The sequence below is a fragment of the Salvelinus fontinalis genome, chromosome 17, assembly GCF_029448725.1.
Source record: "Salvelinus fontinalis isolate EN_2023a chromosome 17, ASM2944872v1, whole genome shotgun sequence".
Classification (NCBI taxonomy): Eukaryota; Metazoa; Chordata; class Actinopteri; order Salmoniformes; family Salmonidae; genus Salvelinus; species Salvelinus fontinalis.
Window position 1 is genome coordinate 17,869,427 of NC_074681.1, and position 14,630 is coordinate 17,884,056.

The 14,630-nt window shown below is 43.1% G+C and overlaps 1 protein-coding gene across 3 annotated transcripts in view; it reads left to right on the forward strand.

Moving 5' to 3' along the window:
- LOC129813879 (capping protein, Arp2/3 and myosin-I linker protein 3-like) overlaps positions 1-14,630 on the forward strand; it is a 79,195-nt gene that overhangs the window by 8,990 nt on the left and 55,575 nt on the right. For all 3 annotated transcript variants that reach the window (XM_055866471.1, XM_055866472.1, XM_055866473.1), the window contains exons 3-8: positions 9,194-9,241; positions 9,410-9,469; positions 9,713-9,834; positions 13,180-13,274; positions 13,585-13,655; positions 14,261-14,334. In XM_055866471.1, coding sequence (XP_055722446.1) covers positions 9,194-9,241; positions 9,410-9,469; positions 9,713-9,834; positions 13,180-13,274; positions 13,585-13,655; positions 14,261-14,334 — 470 coding nt within the window. The remainder of the gene's footprint in view (positions 1-9,193; positions 9,242-9,409; positions 9,470-9,712; positions 9,835-13,179; positions 13,275-13,584; positions 13,656-14,260; positions 14,335-14,630) is intronic.

Genomic DNA, 14,630 nt, shown 5'->3' on the forward strand with positions numbered 1-14,630 from the left:
CTGTGAACACACATATACAGTCACTGTTCTATTACCAATGGCAGTTAGGGAAAGGTGATATCTTACTCACATATACAGTCACTGTTCTATTACCAATGGCAGTTAGGGAAAGGTGATATCTTACTCACATATACAGTCACTGTTCTATTACCAATGGCAGTTAGGGAAAGGTGGTATCTTACACATCTACACAGTCACTGTTCTATTACCAATGGCAGTTAGGGAATGGTGATATCTTACTCACATATACAGTCACTGTTCTATTACCAATGGCAGTTGGGGAATGGTGATATCTTACACACATATACAGTGCCTTCAGAAAGTGTTAACATCCCTTGACTTTTTCCACATGTTGTTATGATTTAAATGGAGAATAAAAATATATATATGTATTTGTCACTGGCCTATACACTAACCCATTATGTCAAAGTGAAATGTTGTTTTTTTTTCGTTTTTTTTTTACAAATTAATAAATGAAAAGCTGAAATGTCTTGCTTAAAGCTTTGAGTCAATAAGTATTCTTATTGACTTTTTTATGGCAAGCCTAAATAAATTCAGGAGTAAAAATGTGATTAAATTGCATGGACTCCCTCTGTTTTTAACATGATTTGTGAATGACTACCTAATTTCTGTACCACACACATACAATTCATTATCTGTAAGGTCCCTCAGTCGAGCAGTATATTTCAACCACAAAGACCAGGGAGCTTTTCCAATGCCTTGCAAAGAAGGGCAACTATTGGTAGATGGGTAAAAATAAAAAGAGCAGACATTGAATATCTCTGAGCATGGTGAATTAATTACACTTTATTAATTACACTTTGGATGGTGTATCAATACACCCAGTCACTACAAAGAAACAGGTGTCCTTCCTAACTCCGTTACCAGAGAGGAAGGAAACCGCTCAGGGAATTCACCATGAGGCTGATGGTGACTTTAAAGCAGTTACAGAGTTTAATAGCTGTGATAAACTGATGGATCAACAACATTGTAGTTACGCCACAATGCTAACATAATTGAGATATTAAAAAGTACCCCCATTTTACTTCAGTTCATTTAGTAAATACTTAACACTCCCCCCCCCCCCCCCCCCCCCTTAACTGCATTGTTGGTTAAGGGCTTGTAAGTAAGCATTTCACTGTAAGGTCTACACCTGTTTTGTATTCGACACGTGACAAATAAAATGTGATTTGTATTGAGGTAGGTTAGTTAGAGTAGCTTGCTAGCTAACGTCAGCTATGGTAATGATGATCAAAATATACATGGTCTAGCTACCGATATACTCACCACCACTGGGGACCAATGCACTCCAACCACCTATTTCACATATGGTCCTTCGGCAGGGCATGCAAACCAGTTGGCTGTGCATCCTGCTGGAAGCAATCATTGCATGGTCAATCCATATAGGGCTTTTCAGTCTAAAACGGCCATGCTCCTTTGACCACGTTGGGACGATTTAACAACGGAACCCCATTCAATGAAGGGAAGCGGAGGGGTGATTTGCACGTGGAGTTTTGCAAAGTGGGGTATGATTTGTTGACATAATTGTAATTCATACCCATCCTTAATTTACTCTGTGACGCACTGAGGTTCCAAACTCTGCTTTAGACGAGACTGACTTTATGACCAAAATTATCTTATTTACACTTTGCAGTATTTTGACACTAGAATAAATTATTCTGACTCATATTGATGCCAAATAGACAGTTTTTTTCAAAGGGATTAGTTGTTTTTTAGGGGAAGTTGCTCTTTAAGGAAATATAGTTTACTTAAGTCTATTGACGCACCCGTGTGTCAATCTAAGTAACATAATAAAAAAATCACCATCAAAATCCGTCAGTTTAAGTTTTTTTGAATGGGCTGCGTCTCAATCCACCCCATCCGACTATGTCGGCCTTCCGATGGAACATGGCCAAACTACAGCGATGTTTGTCAGGCCATGAGACATCCCCAAAAATTTAGCATCCCAACAGTTTGGCCTACAAGCTGTTATGAGCACTTTATGGAAAGGAGACACTCACGGACACGATTGTGTTTTCTGTTTTGCTCTACAACCCCCACAAGTTTAAAGGTAACCCATACAAACAAATGGATGCCTGATGACTCCTGGCTGTCCCCGTCCCCAGTCCACCTTGTAGTGCTGCTGCTCCAGTTTCAACTGTTCTGCCTGCGGCTATGGAACCATGACCTGTTCACCGGATGTGCTACCTTGTCCTGGACCTGCTGTTTCGACTCCCCCTCGCTCTCATTTATTTACATACATATACACACACACCTGCTGTCTCAACCTCTGAATTCTTGACTATGAAAGCCAACTGACATTTACTCCTGAGGTGCTGACCTGTTGCACCCTTTACAACCACTGATTATTATTTGACCCTGCTGGTAATCTATGAACGTTTGAACATCTTGAAGAACGATCTGGCCTTGCACTCTTTATAATCTCCACCTGGCACAGCCATATGATGACTGGCCACCATCACAGCCTGGTTCCTCTCTAGACTTGTTCCTAGGTTCCTGCCTTTTCTGGGGAGTTTTTACCAGCCAATGTGCTTCTACATCTGCATTTGCTTGCTGTTTGGGGTTTTTGGCTGGGTTTCTGTAAGCACTTTGTGACATCTGCTGATGTATAAAGGGCTTTATAAATATATTTGAAATAACCTTTCACTCTGGAGTCGGATGTTAACAGTGTGTAAGTTTGTTTCAAGTGAAAACTAGGCTGGTCTGATGACAAAAATAGAAGGAAAATTCTTGCCTACTTCACCCATATTTTCAAATAAAAAAATTGTATTTGTCACATATGCTGAATACAACAGGTGTAGACCTTACAGTGAAATGCTTACTTACAAGCCCTTAACCAACAATGCAGTTCAGAAAAATAAGTGTTAAAGTATTTACTAAAATAAACTGAAGTAGTTTCCGTAATAGGCTAAAAACACTACCATCATGTAATTTAGTTAAACTACTACCAAGCTACTGCAAAATGTAGTTAAATTACTAGTTCAACTACATGTAGTTTAAGGTGTAATATGCAGAAATCGCTCTGCCATTTCCTGGTTGTTCTAACAGTTTGCCTAATTTCAGTATACAGTAGGTGACAAAACAAGCAGTGCAGAGAATCATTGTACCATCTAAACCACTGTGCAATATCTTTTCAATAACCAAAAATATTGTATTTTCAGCTGATTGAAGCTGGTATACAAAACCGAAACTAAAAGATGTTAAAACTAAACTTAAGAATGGGAAGCATAGAAATAGCACACACAGAACAGATCTACCACTTCTTAGTCTTGCTTTCAATTAGAATGACAGATCTTTCTGTGTGAATTTGGTCAGGTCGCTCAAAAAGTGACACATTGCAGCACAAAAAATTATATTAATAATACAGTGAATTTATAACGCATTTTTCATTGAAAAACGATATCAATGCTACAGTGAGTACATTAAAATTAATTAAAACAAGATGTAGACAAAGGACACAACTAGACAGGGCTACTGACACAACACAGCTGACGCTACAAGGGACAAGGACAACAAGGAACACCGCTATAACAGGCTTTTTAGGCCATTTTTAAAGGAGTCTAGGATCTGTGGTGCATTCAGGTCGAGCAGAAAGCCAGATTCCCCCATGGAGCAAAGCTTCGTCCTGGGGGAGTGGAGGAGCAGGCTATCGCTTAATCTGAGGTTGTGGGTGGGGAATGGGTGCACTGAAATCGATGCACTGGAATGTCAACAGGATGGTTTTGAACTCGATTCTGAGATGGTGAACCAGTGCAGAAATGCCAGGACGGGGGTGATTTCTTGATGTTTACACACTCTTATCAGGAGGCGGCAGGTAGCCTACCTTGTAACCAAAAGGTTGTTTGTTCAAATCCCTGAGCCGACACTCTAGATAAGAGTGTTTGCTAAATGACTGTAATGAACAAATGTAATCAGGATCCTGGCAGCGCCATTCTGAATGTACTGGATCTTCTGGAGACTCCTGCCAGGGATCCTGATGAAGATTGCGTTGCAGTAGTCCAGCCTTGATGAGACCAAGGCATACAAAACATATTCTGTGACTATATCAACAATGGACGAATGAAACAAATACCAAAAGAGTTTTGGGGTAGATTTTTCCTTTTACGGTGAAAGAATGACGCTTTGCACAGATGTTTGATGTGATCAAAGGAAGGTCAGAGAGAAGTTCAGCTTAATGCCCAGATTAGAGATTGTAGATGATAAAGGGATGTTCTGCCCTGCAATGGTGAGGTGGGTTATGGGTGACTGCTGGACCTCGTAAGGGGTGCCAACAGCACTTATCCAGCTCAGTTAAAGTCCTCTCCTCTGGGCTATTAGGTTTCTGATTGGTCATATCAGAGCAGCTAGGAAAGTCCTCTATATGTCTGAGAGGTCTGATGAGATTTCACAGGCAGTAGGGCAAAGTTATCTTTTCCCTTTCTCCAAGGTTGCGATTGGACAGTTGTTTCCTAAAGTCTGCTCTGACCGCTGTCTCTGATTAGGTCCACTAAACTAGATTTTCACTTCGGCATACCTTGAAAGTATGAAACAAATGAGTTGTTCATTGTTCGGCCTCCTCCACATCTCCTGATGTACTGGCCTGTCTCCTGGTAGCGCCTCCATGCTCTGGACACTACGCTGACAGACACAGCAAACCTTTTTGCCACAGCTCGCATTGATGTGCCATCCTGGATGAACTGCACTACCTGAGCCACTTGTGTGGGTTGTAGACTCCGTCTCATGCTACCACTAGAGTGAGAGCACCGCCAGCATTCAAAAGTGACCAAAACATCAGCCAGGAAGCATAGGAACTGAGAAGTGGTCTGTGGTCACCACCTGCAGAATCACTCCTTTTTTGGGGGTGTCTTGCTAATTGCCTATAATTTCCACCTTTTGTCTATTACATTTGCACAACAGCATGTGAAATTTATTGTCAATCAGTGTTGCTTCCTAAGTGGACAGTTTGATTTCACAGAAGTGTGATTGACTTGGAGTTACATTGTGTTGTTTAAGTGTTCCCTTTATTTTTTTAAGCAGTGTATAACTGCGCTAATAACTCACAAAGAATATGAACAAATGTGCACACACTACGCTCTGGTCTGAACTCATTTGAAAAGCGCATTCACTTGAAAAAGCAATCTATATAGTGCAAACTAATGGGTCGAACTCAGTGAAGTTCTCGTCTCTGCGTGGAATGGCATTTCTTCTGCGCCGCAGTATTGGAGGAAGTGTGCATCCTCACATGTCCGCAGCTTAGAGGGAACATTGAATGTAATACCCAAAATGTTTACCCTGATCTTCATTGACATATATTTTGTAACAAACACCAAAACCACTCCATTGATTTGTTTTAATAATGATATCTCAATAGGTGTTGAATGATATGTGAGCAGGAGAAATCCACGGCGGGCTATGTTCAACCTCCCAGTCAATCAAATCAAAGCCCACCGAAAGGCCTACATTATTGATGCCCGTGTTTACGCGCTGATCTTTTGTGTCTGACAAAGGCTTTGATGAGAGATCTGCATAACTGTCTCTTTTTCTCCCCCGGTCCCTCTCCCGCTGAGCGGTTCAGCCATCATCACAGTGTTCTCTCCTCCTCCGCTGTTCTCTGATCAGGTTTATATAACCGAGTTTTCCACACTTGTCAGAGCATTCTGACATGAGTAACAATCTCTGTAATAGGGGCTCTCAGAAGGCCTTGTTTCAAAGGGGGTTTGGTGAGGCTGCCTGTCTCTCCTCTGACAGACCTCAGGGTCTGCTTCCTGGCTGCCTGGCCGTCTCATCAGATACAGCTTGATCCACTGCCAACGTGCTAACTTAGCTAAGAATAGGGTGAAGAGATGCTCAATCTGAGTACTTTATTAATGGGAAATCTGGTGCTGCCATCTCTCTCTCTCTCCCTTTCTCTCCTCCTCTCTCTTTACGTTACACGGTGGGGTTCCATGAACGATTCAGCACAGAGAGGCCTTGAGGAATTGAAAGCGACAGAGCAGAAAAAGAATAGAAAACTCCTAGCGAATAAGAGAGGGTAGTGAGCGGGGGTCGGCGGGGCCGGGGAGGGAGGGAGGGCACAATACACAGAAAGGTGACTGGTGAGATGGGAAGATTAAGAAGATAGTCCGATGGAATACTGAACATATTTCCATGGTGATGGAGAAGTAAATGGAGGGATGGCAGGGGGCAAGAGAGGAGAGGTGTTAAAGAAAGGGAGAACCGACTGGAATTGGGTTAAGACTTGGGGAGGAGAGGGCAAAGAAGTATAGACTTAGGGATGCAGGGTGTGTGTGATAAAGGCCTGGATGGAGTATGCTAATTTGTAGTTTGAATTATGAATGAGATAAATTATTTCTGCAGACGGAACTTTGAATATATGCACACTTTCACTCCTGCCAACCACTAAGTGATGATTTGATAATCCTCTGCTCTGGATGAAATGGACTCTTTCGCCTTTTTCTCCTGTTTCCTCCTATGTCTCCTCAACTCCCTACTCCTAAATCAATTCAAGCTATGACACAGGCGGGGTCCTGATCCCTAAGGAGAAGGATGCAGTGAACATCAGCCAATTCCGCCCAATCTCCTTACTGAATGTCGAGGGTAAAATCTTCTTTAGGGTCATTGCCCAGAGGATGTCCGAGTACCTGCAAAAGGCAGGAATATCAGGGTTCTCTGGCTGCTTGGAACACTCCAGCATGATCTGGCACCAGATCCAAATGGCCAAGGTGGAGAAAAGGGACCTCCACGTAGTCTTCCTCGACCTCGCCAATGCATTTGGCTCTGTGCCCCATGAACTCCTGTGGTCTGCCTTCAGATTTTTCCACATACCGGACACCATCACAACGCTGGTGAAGTCGTACTTCCAGGATCTGCAGTTCTGCTTCACCACCTCATGGCAGTGCCTGAATGTAGGTATAATGGCGGGATGTACCATTTCTCCGTTGGCATTCATAATGGCAATGGAGGTTATCATCAGATCCTCAAAAAAGGTTGCTGGTGGACAGCGAGTCGACTCTGGTTTCCGCCTCCCTCCACTCAGAGCCTACATGGACGACATTACAGCATTGACCACCACTCTCCCATGCACCAGGAGACTGCTCAGAAAACTCGAGGAGAACATCAGCTGGGCCCGTATGAAGATTAAACCATCCAAGTCACGCAGCATCTCGATTGTGAAGGGAGTACTCTCTGACCTGAAATTCTTCATCGGAGATGACCAAATCCCAACAGTGTCTGAGCAGCCGGTAAAAAGCCTTGGAAGGTGGTATGATGCAAGCCTGAAGGACAAAGACCAGGTGCAACAGCTGCGCAAAGACATCAGTAGTAGCCTACAGTCCATCGACAACACCCAGCTACCTGGAAAGTTAAAGGCCTGGTGTCTGCAGTTTGGTCTCCTACCCCGGGTGTTGTGGCCCCTAGCAGTGTATGAGGTTCCAATCTCAACAGTGGAGAAGATGGAAAGAGGAGTCACAGGCTACTTAAAGAAGTGGCTCGGAGTTCCACGATGCCTTACCACCATAGGCCTCTATGGAGATGGTGTCCTCAAGCTGCCCCTCACCAGTCTAACAGAGGAATTCAAGTGTGCAAAAACCAGGCTCCAGATGACACTGAATGAATCTCGAAACCCAGTGGTGAGCAACAACGCGCCGACCTTGGCAACTGGGCGCAAATGGAGGCCAGGAAAAGCAGTCCAGGAGGCAACAGCAGCCCTCAGACATGCTGACATTGTGGGTCATGATCAACAAGGGAGAGGAGGCCTTGGGCTAACTAGCCGTGCTGCTTGGAGTAAGGCCACTGCACCGGAGCGGCGGAAGATGGTAGTGCAGGAAGTACGCCATCAGGAGGAGGTTGCAAGGTGGGCCAAGGCAGTCTCTCTTGCCAAACAGGGACAGTGGACTCGATGGGACAGTGTGGAGAAGAGGAAGATCAGCTGGAAGGATCTGTGGGCCATGGAAGCGAGGCGGTTGAGCTTTTCCATCAGAGCAACATATGACGTCCTTCCAACACCAGTTAATCTTCACCAATGGTATGGTGAAGATCCGGACTGTGCCCTCTGTTCCATGCCAGCCAACCTCAGGCACATTCTCACAGGGTGTAAAACAAGCCTCACCCCAGGACACTAGACTTGGCGTCACAACCAAGTTCTTAAAAACCTTGCGTCCGCTCTGGAGGACAAGCGTGCTGCCACCAACTCCCTACCAGCCCCAGCAGCATCACACCCCTTACGGACGACCTTTGTCCGTGAAGGGGCTAAACCACCGAAGAGCGGCTCTACACCATAAGAGCGAGACCAGCTGCGCTTGGCCCGCGACTGGAAAATGCTAGCTGACATTGGCCGGCAACATGTGTTTCCTCCGGAGATCGCAACCACCACCCTAAGACCTGACATGGTGCTCTGGTCCCATTCGCTCAAGAAGGTCTTCATCATTGAGCTCACAGTACCCTGGGAGGACTCAGTAGATTAGGCTTATGAGCGAAAACATCTGCGCTATGCCGATCTAGCTGCCGAAGCACGGCATCATGGCTGGAACACAGAAGTCCGACCAGTGGAGGTGGGCTGCAGAGGTTTTGTGGCAACATCTACAACCAGACTGCTTAGAGACCTGGGAATTAAGGGCCAGAGCCAGCGTTCGGCAATCAAAGCTGTATCAGAGGCGGGAGAAGGCAGCAGTCAATGGCTCTGCATGAAGAGGAAAGACCCCAGCTGGGCCCCGAAGTGAGAGGGCCAGGAGGTATGCGGTCAACAATGCTTGAGTCAGGGAGGAAGACGCCCCTGCCATGCATAGTCCCATGGGATGTTGGCTATCAACAACAAGGCAACTCCTATGACTAATTGGGAATGGGACGCAAGCGTAGGATTGATCACCCTGTCGCTGGCCGCCTTTGGGGAGGGTGTATAGTGTGAAAGGCCGAAACACCCTAGGAACCAAAGGTACACTACTGACGATGCGCTCCCCAAATTTCACCAGTCTCACTGTTCATGAACTCTTGGAAGTGCTTGCACAAAGGATAGTAACATCTCATCCTGTGTTCTTGGAATCTAGGAAGTAATGTCTAGACATGACAGAGTAATGTTATGTTTGAATGATCGGACAATGATTGGTCCTCTTTATTGGTGTTAGTGCTTTATTTGTTGCAATGTATTATTTGTATTTCTTTCCGGCTGACAGCTAAATACATCTTATTTTCCTTTCAGGTTCTGGCAACATGGCGACTCTTTCTATTTGCTGTCAAAGTCTCCAAGGTATTTCACCATTTGACTTTTAATAGACTAATAGTGTTGTTTTTGATTTATGAGTATGATGATGCTTGTGAGGATGATGATGTTTGTGTGGAAGATTATCCAAAAAATGAGTCAGTAAAGAGAACTTGGTCATTTTGATCACTATAATAACTATCAATCGGATTTCAGATGGAGGTTACTTTCAACTTCCTGGAGATTCGGGCAATGAACACTTATCCAGATCATCAGGTGAGAAACTAGTGTATTCCCTAAACCAACCATCTGCCTAATTTCAATTTTTCCATAAATATTTGTTTATCAAAACTCTTTAAAGGTTTCAGTCACAACTATATTCCCAAGGGTGTTTATTAATCAGGATAAATTAGTTTCAGCTATGCTGATTTTTGTCTTCTGAAATGATCATTTCCTTTGCTCTGCTTAAGTGTCTGGTCACTGAAGTCTCATCTCAATGATGTCAACTCCCCCTTTCAGGTTGTAATAGACACAGACAAGTCAACCCACTCATTGAGGCTGCAGTCACAAGACCACCTTGATCATATGATGAACCATGTCAACTATGCCCTCTCAAGAATATTCAACAACTCTATGTATGCGTAAGTCTACCTTGTTTTATTCATATTACTCATAGCAAGGGCCAATAGTTTTTCTGGACCATGTGACCTGAAAAGAAGACACTATGGGTTGTTAGATTCTAAATGAACAGAGTAAAACTCCCCGACGACTAGTAAAGCTCAAACTAAGTTTATTCACCAACTGGGTCACAGTTGCATAAGACAAAGACATATATAAGACAATGACATATTTACAAAAACACAAATATTTATACCTTCCTCCTATGCTGAGTCTCCTCCTTGCACATCTGGACAGCCAATACATATCTGTTGCTAGACAAGACTTTAGTGATGCCTGTTCTTTCTCACTTCATCTGATCTGACCTCGACCCAAATTCTTCACCCCTACCCAAATCACGGCTGTCCTACCTTACCTGTTGACTGAAACCAGACTGTGGCTCTTCTCCTCTCCATAGGATACCTGAGATTTAACAATAACATGTTCTGATAGAATTTACTTTCTGCACTCGGTAGATTTCCATACCCTCAGTTCTAATATGGTAAAATGAATAAGGATATTTCAAGTTTAGAAGTTAGTACACAACAGGGTCCTACTTATAATTTACTATCCCCTACTACTACCAACCTTGCTATGTTGTCTGTAAGAAGAGTGACCTCTGTAAACCAATGTCAATAGTTACAGTATGGAATACAGATGTTAAGGACTACAAACAAAATACAGATTGGAAAAGAGTCTGGAACCTTGTCCCAGTGTTCTCCGAAATGTTAATAATCAACTAATACACTACAAATTAAATCACCAATTTTATTTGACTCCGCGGAAACGCTGCCAATTTAAACTTGCTCCTTTTCCAAATTGTTGTGTTCTCAAATGAACATTGGAAGCTACATGCACATGATGTGGGACTGCCCCAGTGTGAAGACCTTCTGGTCACATGATGTGGGACTCTTCCTGTGTGAAGTCCTCCTGGTCACATGATGTGGGACTGCCCCAGTGTGAAGACCTTCTGGTCACAGGTTGCCAGGTCTGTGTCAAGCATAGTTGGCACTGCCATTCTCCATCTCTACATTATATTATTGTTGAATGATGACTCTTCACTGACTCTCACAGTACCCCAGAAACGAGTATGGTTGTCTGGACTAACTGCAACAAAAATAGTGTTAGTGACCAGATGGAAGCCTCCACAGAAGTTCAGCATAACTCAATGGCTACAAAACTTTCTGGACATTCTTTCAATAGAGCTCTCTATAGCTTGTGTGATTGAATTTATAAATTGTATTTTGAATATCAGTATAGAATATCGATGTACTGTATGCAGGCTGATTCTATTCATGTGTGCCGTGGTCCCACAAACAATTATATAAACATAAGATGAGTTACCCATGATGTTGTTTTATACATAGATATTTCCACAACATGAGCCCGAGGTGTGGAGAGAGGGAGGAATAGGAATGGGTTGCACCTGCTGAGAAGGGGAGAGGGGAGTTAGAACAAATAATGCTTATTTTATTAAAACATTTTTTTTTATAACAATACAAAGTTGTTCACAAAAAAAGGATTGGCTGTGTTCTGGGTATTGACCTCTGAGAGGCTCATCCACAGCACAGTATATCATCTTCCAAAAGGACTGTTTTCCAGCAGATCAGATAATTTAACAGGATCCAGAGAAACTGTAGTTAAAGGAGCTCGAGTAAGAACTTCTTATGGCTGCATCCCGCTAACGGGATCGATATGACAACAGCTAGTGAAAGTGCAGGGCACCAAATTCAAAAAACAGAAATCTCATAATTAAAATTCCTCAAACATACATGTGTCTTATATAATTCTAAAGGTAATCTTGTTGTTAATCCCACCAAAGTGCCCGATTTTCAAATATGCTTTTCAGCGAAAGCACTACAAACGATTATGTTGGTCACCACCAAACCACAATAAGCACAGCCATTTTTCCAGCTAAATAGCTTCACAAAAAGCAGAAATAGAGATAAAATGAATCACTAGCCTTTGATCTTCATCAGATGACACTCATAGGACTTCATGTTACATAATACATGCATGTTTTGTTTGATAAACTTCATATTTATATAAAAAAAATCTGAGTTTACATTGGCGTGTTACGTTCACTAGTTCCAAAAACATCAAGTGATTTTGCATAGCCACATCGTTTTAACAGAAATACTCATCATAAATGGAGATGATAATACAAGTTATACACATGTAATTATAGATATACCTCTCCTTAATGCAACCGCTGTGTCAGATTTTTTTTTTTAAATACAGAAAAAGCAAACCATGCAATAATCTGAGACGGCGCTCAGAACAATAGCCAAATTAGCCGCCATGTTGAAGTCAACAGAAACCAGAAAATGCATGATAAATGTTTCCTTACCTTTGATGAACTTCATCAGAATGCAGTCCTAGGAATCCTAGGTCCACAATAAATGCTTGATTTGTTCGATAATGTCCGTTATTTATGTCCAATTAGCTACTTTGGTTAGCGCGTTTGGTAAACAATTCCAAAGTCACAAAGCGCGTCCACTATAACGTGACGAAATGTCCAAAAGTTCCGTAACAGTCAGTAGAAACATGTCAAACAATGTATTGAATCAATCTTACGAATGTTGTTAACATACATCTTGAATAACGTTCCAACTGGAGAATTACATTGACTTCAGTTGAGAGATGGAACGGAGCTGCCTATCACGTGAACGCGCGTGTTCAATGCGTGGTCACCTCATGGCAGTGATTACTCATTCCTGTCTCCTTTGACCCCCCTTCACATTAGAGTCATCAGACAAAGTTCTATTGACTGTTGACATCTAGTGGAAGCCGTAGGAAGTCAAAACTCATCCATATCTCGCTGTAATTTCATTGGGAGCTTGGTTGAAAATCTAGCAGCCTCAGAAAAAAACAAACAGGAAGTGGAACTTCTCAGGTTTTTGCCTGCCTTATGAGTTCTGTTATACTCACAGACATAATTAAAACAGTTTTAGAAACGTCAGAGTGTTTTCTATCCAATACTAATAATAATATGCATATATTAGCAACTATGACTGAGGAGCAGGCCGTTTACTCTGGGCACCTCTGTGCACCTTTCATCCAAGCTACTCAATACTGCCCCTGCAGCCATAAGAAGTTAAAGTAATGGATTAAAGGTTAGTTAGGGTTATTGAACTAAGGATGATTAGGGTTAGAGAGAACGCCAGACAATAGGGTTGGATCTACTATACAACTTGATTAAGGATACTCTGCATTTAATGTAGTAGTACAGTCACGTCACAAACATCTGTAATAAGTACTATATCCATATTTTCACTAAGTTAATATCTTTCTTTTTCTTCTCTCCCTCATCTCTCTCTCTCTTTCAGTCCAGCCATCTGTCGAACAGAGGGGGACGTCTCTGATGGAGTCCAAAAGTTTTCACCAAACTCTGAATCATCTGTCGAGACTCAGAAAACCTGTGGTGAGCCGCCTACTCAGTCAATCAGTCAGAGTAATCACTCTGCTAGTCAGTCACTCACTCACTCACTCACTCACTCAATCTGTTCAGTCAGTGACACATTTTAAATTCACCAGGAGCATAATTGTACTAATTCATGAATTAATGAATCTATGACTGTATCTGATCAGTTATGATTTTAATCTCTTTTAACTGAAGTTCTTTCATGCTGTTGTCTTTAATCTCACCTCAATATTTACTTCCCCCCCTTGCTCTGTTTCTCTTTCATCTCTTGCCCCTTCTCCTTTTACTCTCCTCACTTTCGCTCTCTCAGGCGGTTTCTCTGAGACCTACGCAGCTCTGTGTGACTATAATGGCATTGGCTGTAAGGAGGAAGTGCAGTGGGTAAGAATACCACTCTGTGGGCCTCCCAAGCTGCGCAGCGTTCTAAGGCACTGCATCGCAGCGTTCTAAGGCACTGCATCGCAGCGTTCTAAGGCACTGCATCGCAGTGTTGCGGTGTCACTATAGCCTTGGGTTCGATCCCAGGCTGTGTCACAACCGGAAGTGACTGGGAGTCTCATATGGCGGCGCACAATTGGCCCAGCATCGTCCGGGTTAGGGGAGGGTTTGGCCGGGGGGGCTTTGCTTGGCTCATCGCTCTCTAGCGACTCCTTGTGACGGGCCGGGCGCCTGCAGGCTGACTTCGGTCGTCAGTTGAATAGTGATTCATCTTACACATTGGTGCAGCTGGCTTTCGGGTTAAGCGAGCAGGTGTTAAGAAGCGCGGCTGGGTGAGTCGTGTTTCGAAGTCATGCAGCGATGAGACAAGATCGTAATCATGAAATTGGGGGGAAATGTTGAAGAAAAAAAAAGAAAAATAGAATACCACTCTGTACCATATCCACAATACATCCACCGGATGTAGTACGACATTAATGGAGTTGTATTATAGTGTCGCTGGTATCATCATACAACATTTGTAATCTGACTCTCTCTCTCTCTCTCAGGATGTGGACACTATCTATCACTCTCAAGACAACAGGGAGTTCAACCTGTTGGACTTCAGCCACCTGGACAGCAGGTATACCAAATCAAATCAAATGTTTATTTATATAGCCCTTCGTACATCAGCTGATATCTCAAAGTGCTGTACAGAAACCCAGCCTAAAACCCCAAACAGCAAGCAATGCAGGTGTAGAAGCACGGTGGCTAGGAAAAACTCCCTGGAAAGGCCAAAACCTAGGAAGAAACCTAGAGAGGAACCAGGCTATGAGGGGTGGCCAGTCCTCTTTTGGCTGTGCCAGGTGGAGATTATAACAGAACATGGCCAAGATGTTCAAATGTTCATAAATGACCAGCATGGTCAAATAATAATAA